A 20,406-nucleotide genomic window follows, 5' to 3' on the forward strand; every position below is an offset into this window, starting at 1 on the left:
AAAGATGTAAGTTATTTCATGCCAGGTAAAATTTAAACAAGGGCTGGCCTCGAAGTTCAGAGAGCTAGGAAAGAGAAGAGAGTGAAGAGAAGAGAAAACCTTTTTAATGGAAGTTCATCTTAGAGATTTCTCATTGTTGCAAATTCATATGTACCACACCATTCACTGGATGGACTGGAACAGTCAGGAATAAAAAGGCAATTCCACATTACAAAAAGGACAAGAAACAGAGAGGGTGAAGCTAGGTGAGAAAGTTTCCCTGACAATTTGTGTGGGGGGGTGGGTGGGGAGGAGTACTTAGGAGGCAATGACGAACATTTTTGTCTTATAAACATGAATCCATAAATGACAGAAGGTTCTTTATCTTCCCCTCCTTTTCCCTTGTTACAGTGATTTAAATGTTCGGCTGCATAAAAAAATTTCTCATCAAGGGATTCTGGGAATTTGCTAGGGAGAAATAAACATTTTAAATAGTTTAAATTGTTTTGCTATTTGAAAACAAATGTGGTTTCATATTTCCTTTATTAAATTTATGCCCAGGAAACTATGACATCATGAACCAACACACCACTTCTTGGGATTTCATGGCCAGTGAATGATCCTCAACATTACATAGTTCCCCAGACAGGGTCCATCTCCCCAGACACATTCCCCTTTGGAAGTAAAAAATGTTAAAGCAATCCATTTTCCTCCTCTTTTCTTCCTCCTTATCCTCTTCCTTCCCTTCTATTATCTAACCTCAAAGGTTAGAATTCTCAGGAATCTGCTCTCGGCCACTTTTGTTTTTCTCAAGCTGCACTTCCTCCACAAATGCTCTTATCACTCTCATGGCGTCAGTAATGTCTCTGCACTAACAACTCTTAGATCAATATCTCAGATCAATATCTACCAACTAGTTTTCCTCCTGAGCTCCAGACCCCACTGTTACTAGCTATCACCTCTTAGATGTCTTCCAGACCTTTAAATTAAACATATCAAGATGAAGAAACTCCTCAAGCATCCTCACCGTTCTTGCTCAAGTTTCCTTCTTAGCCAAACCTTTAATAAGTTTTCTGCCTTAAATATTTCTCAAATCTTTCTACATTTTCTCCATTCCCCACTGCTACCATCATTGTGCAAAGCATCATTATCTCCCATCATCTCTTAGCCAATCTTTTGAAGTTTGTTTTCTTTTGCATTTAACCTATCCCCCACAGATACTATGATAATCTTCCCCATGTGACTACTGTTCTGAGATCCTTTGATGGCTTCTCAGGACAATTAGGATAAAGACCCAATCCTTGACATGGCTTATAATACCTTGCACAGCCTGATTCCAGTCTACTTTCTGGCTCCCAACCCCATTCCCTATTTTATAGTCATTCTGAACTCTTCTTTCATTTCTGGAACATATCAATATTTTTTATATTTCAGGGCTTTTATGTTTTCTATTCATTCTGCCTCAAATATGCTTCATTTTTGGTAAACACCACACCTCACCAAATGTCTATTCCTATCAATACTTCAGGTCTTAGCTTAAATTCACCTTTTCAAAGATAGATCCAGTTGAACCTTATTATTTGTGTATTACCCATATGTACAGATTAACCTACTTGCTAAAATGTATTTGTCACCCTAAAATCAATACTCACAGTGCCTTCACAGTTATTCATGGACATGTGCAGAGTGGCAAAAAATTTGAGCTGTCTGATGCACATGTTGCCAGCTGAGGTCAAACAAGACGATACCCTGCCTCCTTGTTTCAGCTCTCACACTATGAATAAGTGTCCTTTGTGTGGTCTGTTTAGTGCTGTGGTTTTTTCTTTTTACATTTTTATGCTTTTTGTTGGTAATTTTGCTGCTTTAAATGCCCCCCAAGCATAGTGCTAGAGAGCTGTCTAGTGTTTCTAAGTGCAACAAGGCTGTGATGTGCCTTACAGAGAAAATAGATTTGTCTTTAGGCATGAGTTATAGTATTGATGACCATGAGTTCACTGTTAATAAATCAAGAACTCCTAGAGAAATGGAAATAAAAACAAAAATAAACGAATGGGACCTAATGAAACTTAAAAGCTTTTGCACAGCAAAAGGAAACCAAAAACAAAACCAAAAGACAACCCTCAGAATGGGAGAAAATATTTGCAAATGAAGCAACTGACAAAGGATTAATCTCCAAAATTTACAAGCAGCTCATGCAGCTCAATAACCAAAAACAAACAACCCAATCCAAAAGTGGGCAGAAGACCTAAATAGACATTTCTCCAAAGCAGATATACAGATTGCCAACAAACACATGAAAGAATGCTCAACATCATTAATCATTAGAGAAATGCAAATCAAAACTACAATGAGATATCATCTCACACCAGTCAGAATGGCCATCATCAAAAAATCTAGAAACAATAAATGCTGGAGAGGGTGTGGAGAAAAGGGAACACTCTTGCACTGTTGGTGGGAATGTAAATTGATACAGCCACTATGGAGAACAGTATGGAGGTTCCTTAAAAAACTACAAATAGAACTACCATACGACCCAGCAATCCCACTACTGGGCATATACCCTGAGAAAACCCCATAATTCAAAAAGAGTCATGTACCAAAATGTTCATTGCAGCTCTATTTACAATAGCCAGGACATGGAAGCAACCTAAATGTCCATCAACAGAAGAATGGATAAAGAAGATGTGACACATATATACAATGGAATATTACTCAACCATAAAAAGAAACAAAATTGAGTTATTTGTAGTGAGGTGGATAGACCTAGAGTCTATCATACAGAGTGAAGTAAGTCAGAAGGAGAAAAACAAATACCATATGCTAATACATATATATGGAATCTAAGAAAAAAAAGTGTCATGAAGAACCAAAGGGTAAGACGGGAATAAAGATACAGACCTACTAGAGCATGGACTTGAGGATATGTGGAGGGGGAAGGGTAAGCTGTGACAAAGTGAGAGAGTGGCATGGACATATATACACTACCAAACGTAAAATAGATAGCTAGTGGGAAGCAGCCGCATAGCATAGGGAGATCAGCTAGGTGTTTTGTGACCACCTAGAGGGGTGGGATAGGGAGGGTGGGAGGGAGGGAGATGCAAGAGGGAAGAGATATGGGAACATATGTAGATGTATAACTGATTCACTTTGTTATAAAGCAGAAACTAACATACCATTGTAAAGCAATTATACTCCAATAAAGATGTTAAAAAAATAAATCAAGAATATATATTAGATGAAGTGTCTTTAAACAGGAACACACATAAAACAAAGTTATGTATTGACTGGTTGATGAAAATACTGTGACCAGAGGCCTGCAGGAACCTAACCTTGTATTTTCCCTAGGAGCAGTGGTTCAGTGTTTGCAGCAACCTTAGAGTGCAAAACTATTGTGGATAATGAGAATTGGTTATATTTGATTTATTGACTGAAATCAATATAAAAACTTGTTAGGACTTGTTAGGAATCATTAGGACTACAGTAGTAGAGGAACTGAAAGGCTCATGTTGTCTGGGAAGAGGACATGTCAGGTAGGAGGAGAAAAACAAGAAAGGGGGAAACATAGGCATCACTACAGGCAAACATTATCCCTGACTCCTGGAATGTTACTGCTTGACTTTCTGGGACATTTTTCTCAAATATGTGTGCCTTTGCTTTCCTAGGTAGTTTGGAAGTAGGGATACCACATGAAGCAGGAATGCCTAAGAAGACTCTGGAAAGTCTGTGATGAGAAACAGATGGGGATGGAAGGAGAAGGCAGACTTTGAAGGTGTGGTAGCAACAGGAGAAGTCATCCAAGGAACAAAGAACCAGTAGGGTTTCAGATAGTTAGTCAGGTGGAGTTAGATAAGATGGAGTTGAAGATAGCAGCCTTTGAAGGCAGGAAACAGAGATGAACTCTGATCTTGGATCAGCAATTATCTGTCTTTTATTGCTGTGAATTGAGGATGAGACGTATGGTAAGTTGAACCATTTTGGCAAGCTGAGGGAAGTCTGTAACAGTCCAGGCTGAAAATAGTCAGCCTCAAAGGTGGGAACCCTAGAAACAGGTGGCAGAGTCCAGAATTGAGAGAAGCCAGAGAGAAGTCAGTACCCTGGACAGCTACACAGCTCCAAAGGCTATAGCATGTTTACCCAGAACTGTGGTCTCTAACACGGGCATCCTCAGTCTTTCTGGTCATCCCCTCCACCCTCGCAACCCTGTGAGTGAAACCTTCATATTAAAAATGGCCCTGACACTGTCTTCCCTTCTTGGAAAAGGGATGGAGGTCATCATGGTCTACATGAAGTTCTACCATGCCCAGTTCTCTGACCTGACCAGGAGGCGATCAGGGAGCCCCTTGACCTCTGATCCCATCATGTGGTTGAACCCTAAGGGGATTGTTCAGACTGGCTGGGAATAATATTTCTTCCTTCTCAAGGTTCTAGTCCCTTTGCTTCTCTGTTGCTTCTGAGGTAGGGGCTGTGGAAGAACAGAATTAAAGGCCCTGGTATTTCTCAGCTCTCTCCTGGGAGTGGGGGAGGGGTGGAGTCTCAACTAAGCTAAGATTTAGTGAGTCTCCACTGTGCCACAGGCACCTTTGTAGGCAGTTATGAAAATAAATATGAATGAGCCATGGCCCCTGCTCTCAAGAGTAATGCCTTGCCAGGGTGTGTTGGCAGTCCAGAGATAAAATGTGCTTCTTTCTGATTAGGACAGGGACACACTTCCCAGGAATATACTTCCTAAACCATGGTTTGCCTCTGGAGTGGACACTGCAACAAGGAAGCTGTATGCATGTATATTAGGGTAGACAAACCCCATCCCCACCCACCCTCATCAATCTGGTCTGTCCAATCACTCTAATTAGGCTTGTGGTGACACACACAATGGGGTTCAGTGCTTTTCCTGAGCCCCTGGCATCTTGCTCAAACACTGAAGTGATGGTCTTGACTGAGTGATCCATTTGTGGAGTGTCATGGGCAGCGGCTCATCTTGATCTTATGAACTGTCTGGGGCAGGAGATGATCTTAATAATTTGGCTCTTGTTGTTAAGCCAGACTTTCGACCACCGGCCAACCTTCTACTAGTTCTAAAACAATCATAATGGATGATGAGAGAGTGAGAAAGAATTCAGGGGTCTTTGTTTTGTTTCCTTATTGGGAAAGAGTTGAGATTCATTAGGGATATTTTGAGAATATTTTGCAAGTATGTTTCTTTCCATAGACTTATAAGGACACTGAATGAACAGGAGAGGAATAAGCAGCCCCTTCCACTTTTCTGGAGAAGTCATCCTCCCCCTATACCCTGACAATAAACATGTATGGGGGAGAAGAGAGGTAGAAGAAGCTGTCCTCGTCTCCTCATCTGCTTTTTTGACCTGTTGGCACAGTGGCTGGTGAGGGTGCACAATGGAACTGGCAGGTAGGGCTGGTATCCCAGAACAGACATCAGAAGACCTGGATTTGAGTTTTGGCTGTGTCTCTTTCTTGCTGTGTGATTCTGAGTAAGTTGTTCAAACTTCACAGGGCCTCAATATTCCTTGGTTGTAGAAAAGAGAGATAATTCAGTGCTTTTGTTGCAGGAATTCACAAGATTGTTGTAAGGGTCAAATGTTTGTATCTTTCATATTTAACAGAGCAGTAGGACCACAGTGAATGCTGTAAATGTTCGCTCAATGAATGACTGAATGGGTACACTGAGATTTGAAAATGGAGGGCTGTGCACATCTTCATTAGATTATTGCTCTGAAGACTGAGTACTTTCTCTGTGCTTAATCAGAGCTTATCCCATGGTATTGAAAAATTTTTACTGTTTAACCCATGTTAAAGCTGCCAAGTTGGGCTTCATCAGATACCATGACAGACATATTGGTCTTCTGTCAGGATTTGGAAGAAGTAAGGACAAATGCAACACTCAGGACACCTCTGGGCCACTCCTGGGGGAAACTCAGGAAAGATTGGAGAAGTATTTGAGTGAATAGCTTTGTTGAGGCCAGTTTCAATGGAAGACAAGAGGGTGAGTTCGAACACATAAATTAAGAAAGTAATGTGTCTCAAGGAGGTGAAATGTAGTATTTAACAACTCTTTTCTAATTATATAATGTGTAACATAAAGACCCAAAGCCAGAAAAAAATGTTCAGAATGGCCTGAAGACAACAAAAGGATAATGAAAAAATTCAGCACAATGACAGGTATGACAAAGTATTCTTTAGATATTTTGAAGTTAAAAATAAATTTCTTGCTTGGCTTATAGTCTATCCCATCATTCATATTTATAAGTGAATTTGACTAATTTTAGACTAGCTATTATAAATAAACAAACATAATCCTTTATAGAAAATCCATGGGAAGTGAATTTGGTGATGTAGCCCTTCTTTTCTTAATTTTTATATCTGAACTAAGTAGAATTAATGCCCCAACATAACAGAAAATTAAGAGCTACTCAACACCCCGAGGGGCAGGGGGGAGCAGGAGGAACTAAAATTTGCCCAGAAACATTGGCTTTCTACCTGATGGAACAGTCAAAATGGTGGCAATTGGGCCTCCCTGGTGGCGCAGTGGTTAAGAATCCACCTGCCAGTGCAGGGGAAACGGGTTCAAGCCCTGGTCCAGGAAGATCCCACATGCCGTGGAGCAACTAAGCCCGTGCGCCACAACTACTGAGCCTGCGCTCTAGAGTCCGCGAGCCACAACTACTGAGCCCACGTGCTGCAACTACTGAAGCCTGCCCGTGTGCCTAGAGCCTGTGCTCTGCTACAAGATAAGCCACCGCAATGAGAAGCCTGCACACTACAATGAAGAGTAACCCCTACTCGCTACAACTAGAGAAAGCCTGCACTCAGCAACAAAGACCCAACGCAGCAAAAATAAATAAAATTTTTAAAAATGGTGGCAATCAACTACTTTCGGTTCCCTGTCACCCTGGCGTAGAAGGGTCCACGTGCTGCCAGGGAGACAGGGTGGGGCTCAGGTGGAGAGCTGAGGCCTGCCCTCCCTCCCACCCTGAGCTACCTTTGTTGTCGTGCCAGACCCTCAGCTTGCAGAGGTGGCCCAGGCTCAGCATGTCAGAAAAGTTGAATGTATCGGTGCTGTTCCGCTCGAACTTGTTCCAGTTGGCAGACTGCTTCAAGGCCAGGGTCCCGCTGTCCCCATTCTCCCCAAAGATGATGATGAACACATTGGCGTCGGTGCCCGCTCCTGGGGTGCACAAGACAAGGGCTCTGGGTGCTGGACTTTGTGAATCATGGCTCTCTTGTTCTGGCCTCACTCTTGGGATCCTGGGAGGAGCCAGGGGGGCACATGGGCAAGTTCAGAGTCATCGAGGCCAGGGGTGAGGTCGGAAAGGGCTGGTCAGTGTCATAGGGCTCCCAACTCTATCCTTCATCTCACCTCTGTGGCTTGTAAATGCTGTTGGGCTAACTGGGATCCTGGTTACCAAGTGTGAATGGTTTGGTACAAGAACTCACCTAGTTTAGGGGAAATACACCCATACTTAAACATGTGCCATGTAGACTGGCTTTACAGTTTAGAAATAAAACTCCCTCCTGTAAAATGTGAAAGTTCCTTGTTCCCAAATCTGCCTCTGGTTGACATTCTACACTAGAGCTTCACATCATTTGCTTAAGCCAAATAGAGGTATTGACCCCAGTTGAAAAGAAAAGGCTTCTGGGAGAGGTCACTCCTTGAAGATTTTCTGATACACACCCTGTGGTTAAAAATGAAGTTATTGTTTTCTGAGAGCACATCATGAAGGGATGAGGGACTCGAAAACTGCGAACACTTGGAACTTTAAGCGAAGAGAGTGAAGGCTTCGCTCTGAGGAGGAAAGGAAGAAGGGAGGTGCCAGAAAAACCTCTGCCAGCTGTCCTGACCCATCACGTATGCCGGAGATGCTCCATTTCTTTGGCTGAATGCTTCTCTGTTGAAAATGTAAGCTACCAGGGCCAACAAGGGGCTCTCTCACTAGCCATTTATAAGTAGTGTGAGTGAGTTTGCCAGATTCCTTGCACCAGCTGCTGGGGAACAGGCTTGGTATAGGGGAGGGGAGGCAGGAGGCATTGCTTTCCTCTCAGCTGCTGGCCTTTGAGCACGCTCGTACTTTTGCTTGGAAGGCCCGTCCTGTGGTGTCCCCTCTGCCTCACCGGCTTCTGTTGGTCTTTCTGGGCCAGACTTTGGCACCACCTCTGGGAAGCTCTCCATGACCCTTGCCTCTGATCTCAGGCCAGGTAAGGTGCCCTCCTCTGGGTTCCCAGCACCTGTGCCAACTTCTGTCACAGCCTCACTGTCCTTGCTGCCCTCGAATGTCAGTCATACACGGGCTCAGGGACTTATCCCATCCTAAGACCCCAGGCCAAAGCTGGCACACAGCAGATGGCGGCCAAGCACAGGGATGTGGGAAGGAACCCAAGGGCATCCAAGATGCATGGCACCCGGGTGAGGGGTGTCAGGAGGCAGCAGGAGAACAGAGGGCCTCTGAGCCAAGCTCCTGCACCGTTTTCAAAAGTGCTGACGGGGGGCTTCCCTGGGGGCGCAGTGGTTGAGAGTCCGCCTGCCGATGCAGGGGACATGGGTTCGTGCCCCGGTCCGGGAAGATCCCACATGCTGCGGAGCGGCTGGGCCCGTGAGCCATGGCCGCTGAGCCTGCGCGTCCGGAGCCTGTGCTCCGCAACGGGAGGAGCCACAACAGTGAGAGGCCCGCGTACCACAAAAAAAAAAAAAAAAAAAAAAAAAGAAAGTGCTGACGATATGGCCTGATGACGTTCTCCCTCACTTCCCTGAGCCAGGAAGGACAGAGCCAAGTCAGTCACTGGGAGGAATACTTCGTTCAGGCAGGAGGTGGCACACTGTGGAAGGGAGCTGGCCTAACTTTTGGAAGGCCATCCAGAGAAAAATGTCTTGACCAGAGCCCAGGACCTGAGCCAGAATTTAAGGAGGGGCAGGGTTAGTGGCAGGGGGGTATAGGAGAAGGGAGGGACCCACTGACTCACCCAGGATGTCACTGGTCTTCACTGAGACGGTGTAGGAAGTCCACTCCATCATCTCCTCCCCGTCGATGACGGCACACATCTCACACACCAGGGTCTTCTTGCCCTTCCGCTGGGACAGCCAGTCTCCGTAGTAGAACATGGTCAGGTCTCCAGTGTTCATGTTTTTCAGGAGGATCTGGGAGACAGGGGCCAGTGTGGGGATACCTCCCTCACCTCTGCCAGCTGCCCACCCGCTACGCAGCCCCCTCATCTGGACCCCCGGGACCCATGATCCCAGACCTGAGATAAGTTCTTCTGATTTAGACTCGAGGCATGAGGAAAGGGTCCTCTCCAGGAAAAGACCCTGCCCCGCGGGCCTGGCACAGGGTCTGAAGCCCCTGTTATGACTACCCTCACTTAGGGAGTTGGAAATGGGCAATTCGTCTAAATATATTTCCGAGAGGTGCCCATCACTGTGCATGAGAAATGTTTGCTGAATGAATGACAGAAAAACAGACCAACCAAACCACTGTCAGCCATAGACCCCTGGAACTGTGTACCCAAGTTCGCCAGATTGCCCTTGGTGGGAGCACCACACTGTTGGTTCAAGAAAAATCTGGGGGCTTCCCTGGTGGCGCAGTGGTTGGGAGTCCGCCTGCCAATGCAGGGGACGTGGGTTCGTGCCCCGGTCCGGGAGGATCCCACATGCCCCGGAGGGGCTGGGCCCGTGAGCCATGGCCGCTGAGCCTGCGCGTCCGGAGCCTGTGCTCCGCAGCGGGAGAGGCCACAGCAGTGAGAGCCCTGCGTACCGCAAAAAAAAAAGAAAAAAGAAAAATCTGCTAAAGGCTGGACAGGTGAGCAGAGCCTGAGGGGACTTGGAACAGATGGCCTTTGATGGAGGAGGGATGAGAGGATGACTCAGAGGGGAGCACTAGCCCAAGATGGAAGAAGAGGCAGCCAGCTAACCGTGATCACAGGGGCACCGGAAGCTGCCTTGCCGTTGGTCTAATGTTCCCACCATTGGAGCTTTGCCGTCCCAGTTCCCGCTCCCCTCTCACCCCTCCCAACTCGCTTCCTCCAGGAAGCCCACACCCTGTCTCTGTCCACACTGCACTGACAGGGCAGGCTGTACGCCTTGGCAGCTGGTTCAGTTTTGACTGGACTCAAATAAATAAAACTACGTTCTCTGATTAATTCACACCAAAGGGCGTATTGATTATCTGGGCCAGGTCCGCATAACAACCCTTTAAGGTGACATTTGCACTTTAACAAGGCCCACTGACAGCCCAAAAGAGCAGGAAGAGGGGGTGGGCAGTGGGTGGAAGGGAGGGTGAGGGTCCAGCCACGTTACCCTCTCCAGGAACCACTCGGGCCGGCTGCCCAGGCCATCAATTCGGATCCGCATCTTGGTGAACGGGGCGATGTCCAGAATCTCCATGATGAAGGTGTCATTCTGCTCCCGCTCAAATCTAGGGGTGGAGAGGAGGGGCATGAAGAAGGGAGGCTGGCCATGGTGAGAGGGCGAGGTCGTGCCAGAGACCAGATTCAGGGTAAGGAGGGAAGAAGAGGCCTCTCAGCTCCCAGTGACTCCCCACTAGCCTGTCTCTTGTGCCCCAGACGTGTTCCCAAAAGACTGGGTTAAGTGAGTTGCTGGTAGATAGGGTCCTGAATCAAGAGGTACCAGTTCTGGGTCCTAATCTCATTCTGCTAACCACATGGAACAGCCCCGGCTCCTCTCTGGGACGTGGTTTCCTCATCTGTAGTCTAGGGAAAATGACACTGGCCCGGCAATCTCATAAAACTGTCATGAGGACCAAATGGATGTGAAATCAACTTAACATGTGAAAAGAATTCCATACCTGCAAAGCTTTAAATGAGACTCAGTGAGTGACCTGGCTGCCACGAATGGTGGGGCAAGCTGTGCACTGCACAACTCTAGAGAGTGCTGTTCACTTTTTTCTGCACAGAATATGCATAACTGACGGCAGTGGCCCTAGGTTGGGTAAAACTACTAATAACTGTAAAATGGCAGTTACGTTGCTTTTGCTGCTATTACTATTTTTCTACCGAATGACCGCAGCATCTCAGAGACGCTCTATCTTTATTTCTTACTGCTCTTCCCACAGTGCTGCGTGCAAAACGCGACCTTCGGTGCTGACATTGCTTGACTGCTCACTGATTCCAGATGCTGCTGCTGCTAAGCCCCTGGGGGTAACGCAGGTATCACTGAAGATATGACACTGCATGGCAATTTTATGCTTCCTTGAACAAAACATACTTTTAAAAACAGAGGCCACAGCCAGTGGGAGCTGGGACTGCAAATGCTGCAAACTGAGAACTAACTACCCCTCGTCTTCAAGACAGCAGTGGAACAGAGGCCTAATCCCTTTGATAACTTGCTTATGTGCACTTTATGATTATTAGAAGTAAAAACACTCTCCCAGAAGTCTGCCCTAAATGCCTCCTGCTCTAGTTTAAGCTGTCTGTCCCTCTGGTCACGTGGGAACTGGAAGGCGGTGCTCACAAACTCCCCTGTCAAGCTCATCTCACATAGAGGAGATTCTCTCAAATAATCTTTCAACTCATGGATTCCTTACTCTTGCCAGGTGTATAATTTTGCAGAACAAAGGAACTTTAGAAATCTGTGCTTTGTAGTTTTTTTTTAATTTTCGCCCTTTGAATTTAGCCAAATATCTCCCTTTTATGGAGATTTTATGGTGGGGCAGGTGTAAGGAAAAAGGGAGAGAGAAATAAGCTTTTCTTTTAGAAAACTGAAGACTGGGTTACAGTTGTCCCCTCACCCTCCATTAAAGACTAAACCCCGATTACACCTGGATAGACCCCTCTCCTCAGGGTAAAAGGCCTGCATCCGAAAGGAAAGCCCCTCATTGGCCCTTTATTCCTCCACAGCTCACCAGCCACATTTTTCCTGCTGCTCCGAGCCCCTCGAGACATCCCAGTTGCCACGAGAGAGAGCCACCACATTGAGGGGCCCCCGCTGGAGAAGTGGTCAGCCTCTGAGTCAGGTCCCCTTGCCTCTGGCTCAGAAGGATGGGGCTGCTGAAGTGGCCCGGGCTTTGCCCTGCTCATCCACCTGAAGGAGCTCAGCAGCTTTAGCTACCCCTCACTCCCTTCCTGTTATCCCTTCTTTCTGTTCTCCACCCCTTCAAAGGCTGTCCTTGGGAAAGGGCCTAGCGCCCACTCACTCACCCGTCTCTGCGACGGAAGACAGCCTAAGGCTAACCAAACCCAAAGCCTTAGGCTGGAAGGGCCAGTATTTAATGGAAAAGTTTTAGACATTGTTAAGAAGCTGGGGAAGACTTATGGGTAGGGAGCCTGGGGAGGGGGTGGCTGGAAGATAGGGAAGAAGGTTATGGGGTTCAAAGCCAGCCTCCCTGGGGCAGCTGCTCGGGCACTTTGCCTCTGTGCATCTTAGAGGTAGGGCTGGGGCTCCCGGAGTTGGCTGGGATCAGAGGCTCACCTGTAGCTTCATGTTAGACCCAGCTCCTTCCAGCACCAGTGGCCATCTAGCCCATGTTCCATCCCACAGCAACTAGGGGCAGCTCTGTCCCTCTAAGGACAGCATTGGCCAACCCTTAATAAGTCGGCCCCAGCTCTGGCCCAAGAGCCAATTGTTTAATTGTCAACCGTTTGGCCAAGCTCGGTGCCTCTACAGTCTCCCCTCCCCAGGCCCTTGCAGTAGCCACCAGACCTCTCTCCTTCAGGCCCGAAGTGCTCATCAGCACAATGTTAGAGAATAAGTTTGCATTGTTTTAAGCCACTAGGTTTGTAGTAAATTTTTGTCATAACCTCGGGAAACTAACACAGACCCAAGTGGCAAGACTGTGCACTTTGGGACTGTAGGGGGGCCAAATGAGAGACCCAGCACAGAGAGAACTCCAGGCATTGGTGAGTAGCAGCAGGACTGCCTCAGCGGTGGTGTAGGTGTCCACAGGTGCTGATGTGACTGAGGGGTAAAAGGCAGAGCCCACAGGCCCTGGCTCCTCTGAACCGGGTTCCTCAGGGACCAATAAGATCATTGAACTTGCTGCCCAGCAGGGAGCTGCATCAACCCGTCTGCATCCATATCTCATGAGCATCCTTGCCTTGGTTTGAGAGTAGATCAAAGTTAAAGAAATCTCAAACAGATTCTAAATCTCTACCATCCTCAAATGCATGATCAGGCCCAGCACATGTTCAAATCTTCCAGTGTCCTTTTAAAGGGCAGCCTCTGAGTTGAAGATGATGTGTCAAGAGGGGTCACCCAGCAGTGGGTGCTAGAACTTTCCAACTGCCTGATCTTTCAAAGGCACCCGTCCCTGGAACTCAGCCCGCTTGCCTCTTCTCTCAGACTACCACCATTCCCACTCAGCCCTGAGACCTCCCTCCAAGCCTGACCAACTCCAGGAGCCTCCCCACCAGCTCCCCTGCCCATGAAGCCCCCAAAGATGGGCCCTTTCCATTCTCAGAGCTTTATCACTAACCAGGCAGTGTGAGACCTAAGTGAGAAAGATATGAAGGAAAGATTCAAAACTTACAAGCTATTACAGGCTAAGCCCAGGCCACCGCCACTGGTGGCTCCCAAATGCCTCCTGAAGTGGCAACTGGAAAGCCATCTGGGCTCTGCCTTCCATCTGAGTTCTCTTGAGCTGAGTCTCTTCTCATCTTCTTTGCACTAAGGGTTAGTGGAAGCCAGGGGGCCACCCGGAAGGGCAAAGCCAACAGAACTCTGAGAATCTGGTTTGCTTCCAGACCAAAGAATTTCCCAGTTTATGGTGTCTCCGATGGGCCTAGGAATGATTCCTTACAGGTACTTACTTCCCTCTAGAGAAAAACCACATCTATTTGCCCAAAAATAGCCCCTACATCCATTAGAAACTAATTGCCTCAAGTTCCACTGTTAGACAGTCATTCCTTGGGTTTAAGCATTACCTTTTGAAGGCATCATTTTTTTGAATGCTACATCCATTCACAACCATCTCACTGTGAATTAATTTACCAGAACAGTTTCCCCCAAAGTGGCAAGACAACAAGTTGGGGACTTTAGCTGGGGAGTGGGGTTGAGGGAATTGCTATCAAATTTGGACTCTGGGTATAGCATTTTACAACAGGGGCGCTGCAGCAGGCAAACCTACACAATGCTTTCTGTGTGACACATGCACGTTTCTGCCTCCATTCTGGTCACACACCATTTCTTGGGAAAGGCTCCCTTGCACAACACTAAGCTGTGTGCATGACACAAGCCCAGTGGGTCTTACAATCCAAGTCCCTGAGTCAAGATGCTGACACCTATAATGAGGATTCCAAGACACAGGTCAAACTTCGGGCCACTTGCAAATGCAATGAAGCAAAATATGTCTTGGGTAAGAGCCCTGAGCTTGCCCTCCAGAATAATTAAGAAATGATGGCTCTCTTCAAAGAATAAATCTTAATTGGGAAAACCAAAATTCTTTAACAAGGTGCCTCGAAGCATTTACAATATGGTGTGACTTTCAAGCAACATTTTTGGAATTTAGATACTACCAGAAAGGAGGTATCTATCTTTCCCACCAGCAACTGTGTCTGCGTGTGTCTATAAAATAAGGTGGAATGTAGGCGTGGAATAATTAATCCGAGAAATTCCAGGAATCTGGGGTCGGGGTGGAGATTAGGGTCAAAGTATAGCGGTAAAGATTGTGAGTGACTGAAGATACAAACAGACACTAGCTAGACCAGAGATGATAACAGAACTCTGACCTACCACCTCTGCAGCAGCAGCCATCCCAGGCAGCCAGACAGCAGTGGGCCCATGATGGTCAGGATGTGGGGAATGACTGCCAGCTTCCCTGATTTGCCCCTTCTCCCAACTCAAGACAATCAGAGAAACCCAGATTCGTTCCCCAATCCAATCACATAAGATGCCCGATTCTAGGTAGCCCCCCTCCAGCTTCACCATGCCCCCAGTAATGCTACACTCTGAAGCTTTGCCAGAGTCCTGACAGCCTTAGCCTTTGCCAAAGTGATGGTGGCTCACACCCTTGCTATAGCAAGCTCTAAAGAAATAGCCTCTGTTCTCACTCGGCCTTCGTTTATTTCCACAATTTCAGGAGTTCGAACCTCAGCTCGCCTGCTTACTACCTGAGTGACCTTGAGGAGTTACTTCACCTTTCTGTGTCTCAGGCACCTTATTGGTTGTGAGTTAATATATCTTTAAAAAGGATTTACAATGGTGCCTGGCAGGGAGCAGGTGCTCATTGAATGTTAGCCATTGTTACAATCATCATCGGGGGAGAATTGGTCAGGGGAGAATTCCAGGAGGAAACAGGAGTTGCATAATGAGAGTGTAGAAGTGCTAAAGAAGACAGGCAAAAACTGTTCTCATCAGACACCCAGGCACGAGCTGCATAAGATGAGCAGAGTTCCCGCTCTCGTGAACTGCTCTGTCCATGGGAAGAAACCTGTGCCTGGCTCCCAAGAGCTTCAGCACCGCCATCCTCATCCTCAGCATCGTCCTCACCATCCAGAAATACTTACTGAGGCCTGCTACATGCAAGGCCAGAGTCAGGAGCTGTGAGGACTCAGAAAGGAGGCTTCTCTGGATCCTGTCCTCCAGCCTGGGAAGGCAGCAGTGTGGCCTCAGGGGTGAGTGGCTGTGGATGGGCTTTAGAAATCCTAGGCTTGGGCTCTGAGTCTCTCCCCTCTGACGCTTAAGATATCAGGGGTCAGGGATGGTTTGGGGGACAACGGCTGAACATAGAAAACCAGACAAAAGCCAGGACCAAGCTGAGGATTTGATGGAAGGCTCAGGCAGGAAGCACTACAAGAGGTTCACCTTTATTGCCACTACAAATAACTATCTTAAGAGGCAGTAGAACCTAATGCTTAAGACTGGGGCCCCTGGGGGCTTCCCTGGTGGTGCAGTGGTTGAGAGTCTGCCTGCCAATGCAGGGGACACGGGTTCAAGCCCTGGTCTGGGAAGATCCCACATGCCACGGAGCAACTGGGCCCGTGAGCCACAATTACTGAGCCTGTGCGTCTGGAGCCTGTGCTCCGCAACAGGAGAGGTCGCGATAGTGAGAGGCCCGCGTACCGCGATGAAGAGTGGCCCCTGCTTGCCACAACTGGAGAAAGCCCTCGCACAGAAACGAAGACCCAACACAGCCATAAATTAATTAATTAATTAATTAATTAATTTAAAAAAAAAGACTGGGGCCCCTGGGTGCAGTGCCCAGTGCCATAACTTGCTGGCTCTGGGACCTTGAGCAACATGACTTGACCCTGCTGTGCCTCAGTTTTCTTACCTATAGAATGGGGATGATAATAACGGTCCTCATAGAGTTGTAGGGAGGACTAGGTGTATCAATACATTCAAAGGGCTTAGAAAAATGTCCAGCACAAAATAAGCCCACATCAGTGTCCATGCTGTTGCTGTGGTTCCCTCAGGTGTTAAGCTTTGTTAGTTTGAACATCTTCTCTTCCCGGTTGTATTGTTTCGACAGTGTCTGAGACAGTGTCTGACACAGGTGTTCAATTGTTTTTTAATATTTTAAAGATTATTTTAGCCTTTTTGTAATCATTTTGAACTTGCAGGCAAGTTGCAAAATAGAAGAGGGTTTCTGTGTTCCCTTCACCCAGCTTCCCCTAATGTGAACAGGTTACATTACTACCATACAAAGAATGAAAGCAGGGCTTCCCTGGTGGCGCAGTGGTTGAGAGTCCGCCTGCCGATGCAGGGGACACGGATTCATTCCCTGGTCCGGGAAGATCCCACATGCCGCAGAGCGGCTGGGCCAGTGAACCATGGCCACTGAGCCTGTGAGTCCGGAGACTGTGCTCCGCAACGGGAGAGGCCACAATAGTGAGAGGCCCGCGTACCGCAAAAAAAAAAAAAGAAAAAGAAAGAAAGCAGGAGATTCACAATGACACAATGCTATCAACTAACACAGACCTTACAGTAAACATTTTTGAGTGAGAGAAGGAAGGAAGGAAAGGCGGAAGGTAGGAAGGAAGGAGTGTTGTGGGCTGAGGTGATCAAGCAAGGCTTCCTGGAGGAGGTGGATTTGAGCTAGCCCTTGAAACAGAAGGGTCTTGGGACAGCGAGAGTGGATGAAGAGCATTCCAGGAGGGAGAAATCACACAGAGGCACGGAGGCCCCAGGGGATGAGGGGAAAATGAGGGGAGCAGTCTATTTAAAGGCAGGATGGGGCTGGATGGTGGAGGATTGGGTGTGTGGAGGGGCAAAGGGGCAAGCGGCACAGGCCACCTCCAGATACCTGGCCTTCTTTTTGTCCAGCTGCACTTCCTCTGTGCTGCCGTTGATGCCGTAGAGGGTCATAAAGATGTTGGAGTCGGTGCCACCACCAACCACGTCACCCGTCCACACCGTCATTTCATAGAGCACCTGCCACGAGAGGGATGTGGGTCATGGGCATTGGTCGCAACCGTTAACCCCAGTGATTTGCCTCACTCTCACTGGGGCAAGACAACACGCCCTCCAAGCTCCATGGCTCTGAAAAGAGATCTCCCCCTAATCAACTGTAAATGTCTGGAGAGCAAGAGCTAGGCCTTGTTACTGTCTGTGTCCCTGGCTGTGTCCAGTTCAGTGCTGTAGAGTTCAGTTTCTGATAGAGAACACGTGCGCAGTAGGAATATGACCAAAAGCCCCAGCGTTAACCGATTTCTATGTCAGTTGAAATCTCAACCTAAGTCTGTTCATCCCAGCAGCGTGTGTTGGCCAGACAGTGGCTTTTGGAGCCATGCAGGGCGCCATTTGAGTCCCAGATCCGTCCCGTGCTAGCTGTTGACCTGGACAGAGGCCACACCTTCTCCAGCCTCCGCTTCCTCCCCCATAAAATAGGGATAAGCACTTTGTAGAGTTGCGAGAGCTGCAGACACTTCGCCTTGGGGATGGTTCTGGGGGACTCCCTCCTTCCTGCTGCAGGCAGCACACACCCTGCACGTCGGTGAGTGGGAAGCCCGCCCAGTCTGATGGTTCAGGGACTTCTGCCTCCATTCACTTGTGAAATGGGACAGCCGCCTATTGTACGTGGTTCTAACTTTAGATTGGAATTTTGCCCTTTTGCCTGAGGTTTGCTCCAAAGAGGACGTATTCCCTTTGTCTCTGCTGGAGGGGGAGGGAGCAGCCTACTCCTCCGAGGACGGTGCCCTCACCGAGGCCCCTGCCTTGGTTCTTCCTCCAAGAGGCGGCCTCGTGTCAAGAGGGTCCATCTTCACCCCTGACCTGGAAGGTTCTCTGGTCCTGGCTTCTTACTCCACGCCTCTCACCAGGTGCCCAAGGACTAGCAATTAGGTCTCAGAGGTTCAGGAGAGGCTTGCACACGTGGCCAAGGATGTGCCAGGCTGAGCATCTCCTCTGCATATACCTGTGTCCGGCCCTTCCCTTCCCCAGTATCTGTTGTCACTCGTGAAGACGCTAGGTCCCCATCACCCAGATGCCTTTGGACTCATAACCCAAGTTATTCATGGCAGTGATCATGCCCCTGATTTTGTGTCTTTTCAGGCAACATCTAGAACCTTCACCATGCTACTGCAAGGCTCGAAGTAGTATTTCAGGCCTGGCCAGGAGGACATGTTTGCCAAGGGAGTCATTGAAGAGCCCCTTGCTTTACCAGGAAAATCCTCTTAGACCACCTAACAGGGGCATGTGTGATGGGCACGGAGCTATCAGAAATGAAAGCAGAAGCTTGACACTATTTTGCTCTAATCCAGCAGACATAGAAACAGAATGATCAAAGTGAGTGCTCGGTGGCCCCATGGAGACTGTCCCTTTAAGGCTGATCTCTCCAGACTCCTGTGTTCTCTGTGTCCATCTTTCTCTCCTTTATGCAGACACATCTCTTTTTATGTCATAGGTGTGTTTCCAGAAAGAGACACAGAAACAGGGCTTTTGTAATTCCAGTCTGATATCAGATGTCCTGGGGAGGTGGCCAGTCCAAAGAGCCCTACAGTTCTTTGTAAAGTGACAAACGTGTGTTCTTTTGTAACAGGAATAACTGGGGTGTGGGTCTGGATTTCCACAGACTAAAGGGCTCAGAGGGAGATGCAGCTGTACCGAGCGGGGTGTGCGTATGCACTGGGAGTGACCCACACACATGCCCACGTGCGTGCTGGGAATTGGGTCAGGACGGAGGTCCCTGGATGAGTTGTGTGCTCTCCTACACTGACTGTCTGGCCAGAGATGGAGATGGCTGAGCAAGGGAGGGGGGGTATCGATGCCGTAGAAATTTCTGCTCTCTGGCTCTCAAGCAGGGGATGGCCTGGCATCCACACTCCTGCCTGGCAAGAGTTTTAGAGCCCATAACTCAGCCCTTCGTTCTGTTTCCATATACTATATAGGCGGGACATGCTCAGGCCCAGAGCGATTTCTCCTTACCTTTGTGTGACGGCTTCTGACCTAAATCTAGTAGCGCATGGGTTTGGATTCAGGAATAGAGATGAGGGCTGGGACCTTCCGTTTACTCCACAGCTTTTCAGAGAGAAAGGGAACCTGTAGGGTCATGTGACACAGAGGCCTCTGCGCCACCAGCTGGTCACGTTTCCTTGGGCCCCAGCACCCAGGCATCCTGCTTCCTGCCTGACACCGACCTGTGACTTTATACAACTTGTCCCAGGTCATTTGGCTAGTTAGAGGTAGAGATGGGACAGGAGCTTAGAGCACCTGCCTTCCAGCTTTCTCCCCTTAAGGGGGTCTTGTGCAGACAGCACTCACTACACTATGAGACCCAGAGGCTCACAGTCTCTCAAATGTGCCATCTGTCCTCATGACTGGCCTATTGGTGATGTTGCAGCATCCTTTGGAGAACAATGACTCTGCCTGTCTGTGTAGAGCATGCAAAGCTTTTCTGGACTGTTCATGGTCTCATTAGTTCTCCTCAAGATCTTACATGGAACAGGATAAGAAGCATTATTTCCATGTGCTGTATGAGAAAACCAAGGCCCGGAGAGGCCAGATGACTTGTGCAAGGTTACAGAGCTGCAGACAAGAAGAGACTTGATTCTCTTGGCTCCTAGCAAAGTGGGTCTGGCTGCTATATAGGGCTGCAGCCCCTGCCAGTGCCCCAGGGATGAGTCTGCTGCTTCTCTCACTTCCATTTCCCCTGCTGCTCGCCCACCTCAGCCTGCACTGCCCTTAGCCACACAACGCACAGACACAGGTGCCCCCTATACCTTCACCCCGATGTTCACCACCATGGCATCCAGGAGGTCAAAGACACGGGAGGTGACTCCATCTCCTCGGTCCTTGGCGAGCCAGCAATTGCAGCACAACATGTACTTGGTGCCCTGGGTGGGCACAGCCAAGCACAGCTCCTCCACCAGCCAGCAGCTCTCAGGGGAGGCCCCGTCGTGGCCCAGCTAGGAGGGGACACACAGGGGCCATGAGGACAGGGCGCAACTGGGAAAGAAGCCCTCCCTGCTCGGCGTCCGCTTCCCCACTCTCTGCCTCCTCCCTCAGCATCGCCTTCCAATGTGCTTCACACT

General features: G+C 48.3%; 1 protein-coding gene across 3 annotated transcripts in view; it reads right to left on the reverse strand.

Moving 5' to 3' along the window:
• LOXHD1 (lipoxygenase homology PLAT domains 1) overlaps nt 1-20,406 on the reverse strand; it is a gene marked incomplete at both ends in the record, with an annotated part of 210,750 nt that overhangs the window by 22,075 nt on the left and 168,269 nt on the right. For 2 of the 3 annotated variants that reach the window (XM_082640798.1, XM_082640796.1), the window contains 5 exons: nt 6,974-7,159; nt 8,950-9,124; nt 10,280-10,397; nt 17,181-17,308; nt 20,095-20,280. In XM_082640798.1, the coding sequence (XP_082496924.1) occupies nt 6,974-7,159; nt 8,950-9,124; nt 10,280-10,397; nt 17,181-17,308; nt 20,095-20,280 (793 nt within the window). The remainder of the gene's footprint in view (nt 1-6,973; nt 7,160-8,949; nt 9,125-10,279; nt 10,398-17,180; nt 17,309-20,094; nt 20,281-20,406) is intronic. The other variant, XM_082640797.1, reaches the window with a different exon arrangement.

Source organism: Mesoplodon mirus (assembly GCF_964341445.2).
Source record: "Mesoplodon mirus genome assembly, chromosome: 13".
NCBI lineage: Eukaryota > Metazoa > Chordata > Mammalia > Artiodactyla > Ziphiidae > Mesoplodon > Mesoplodon mirus.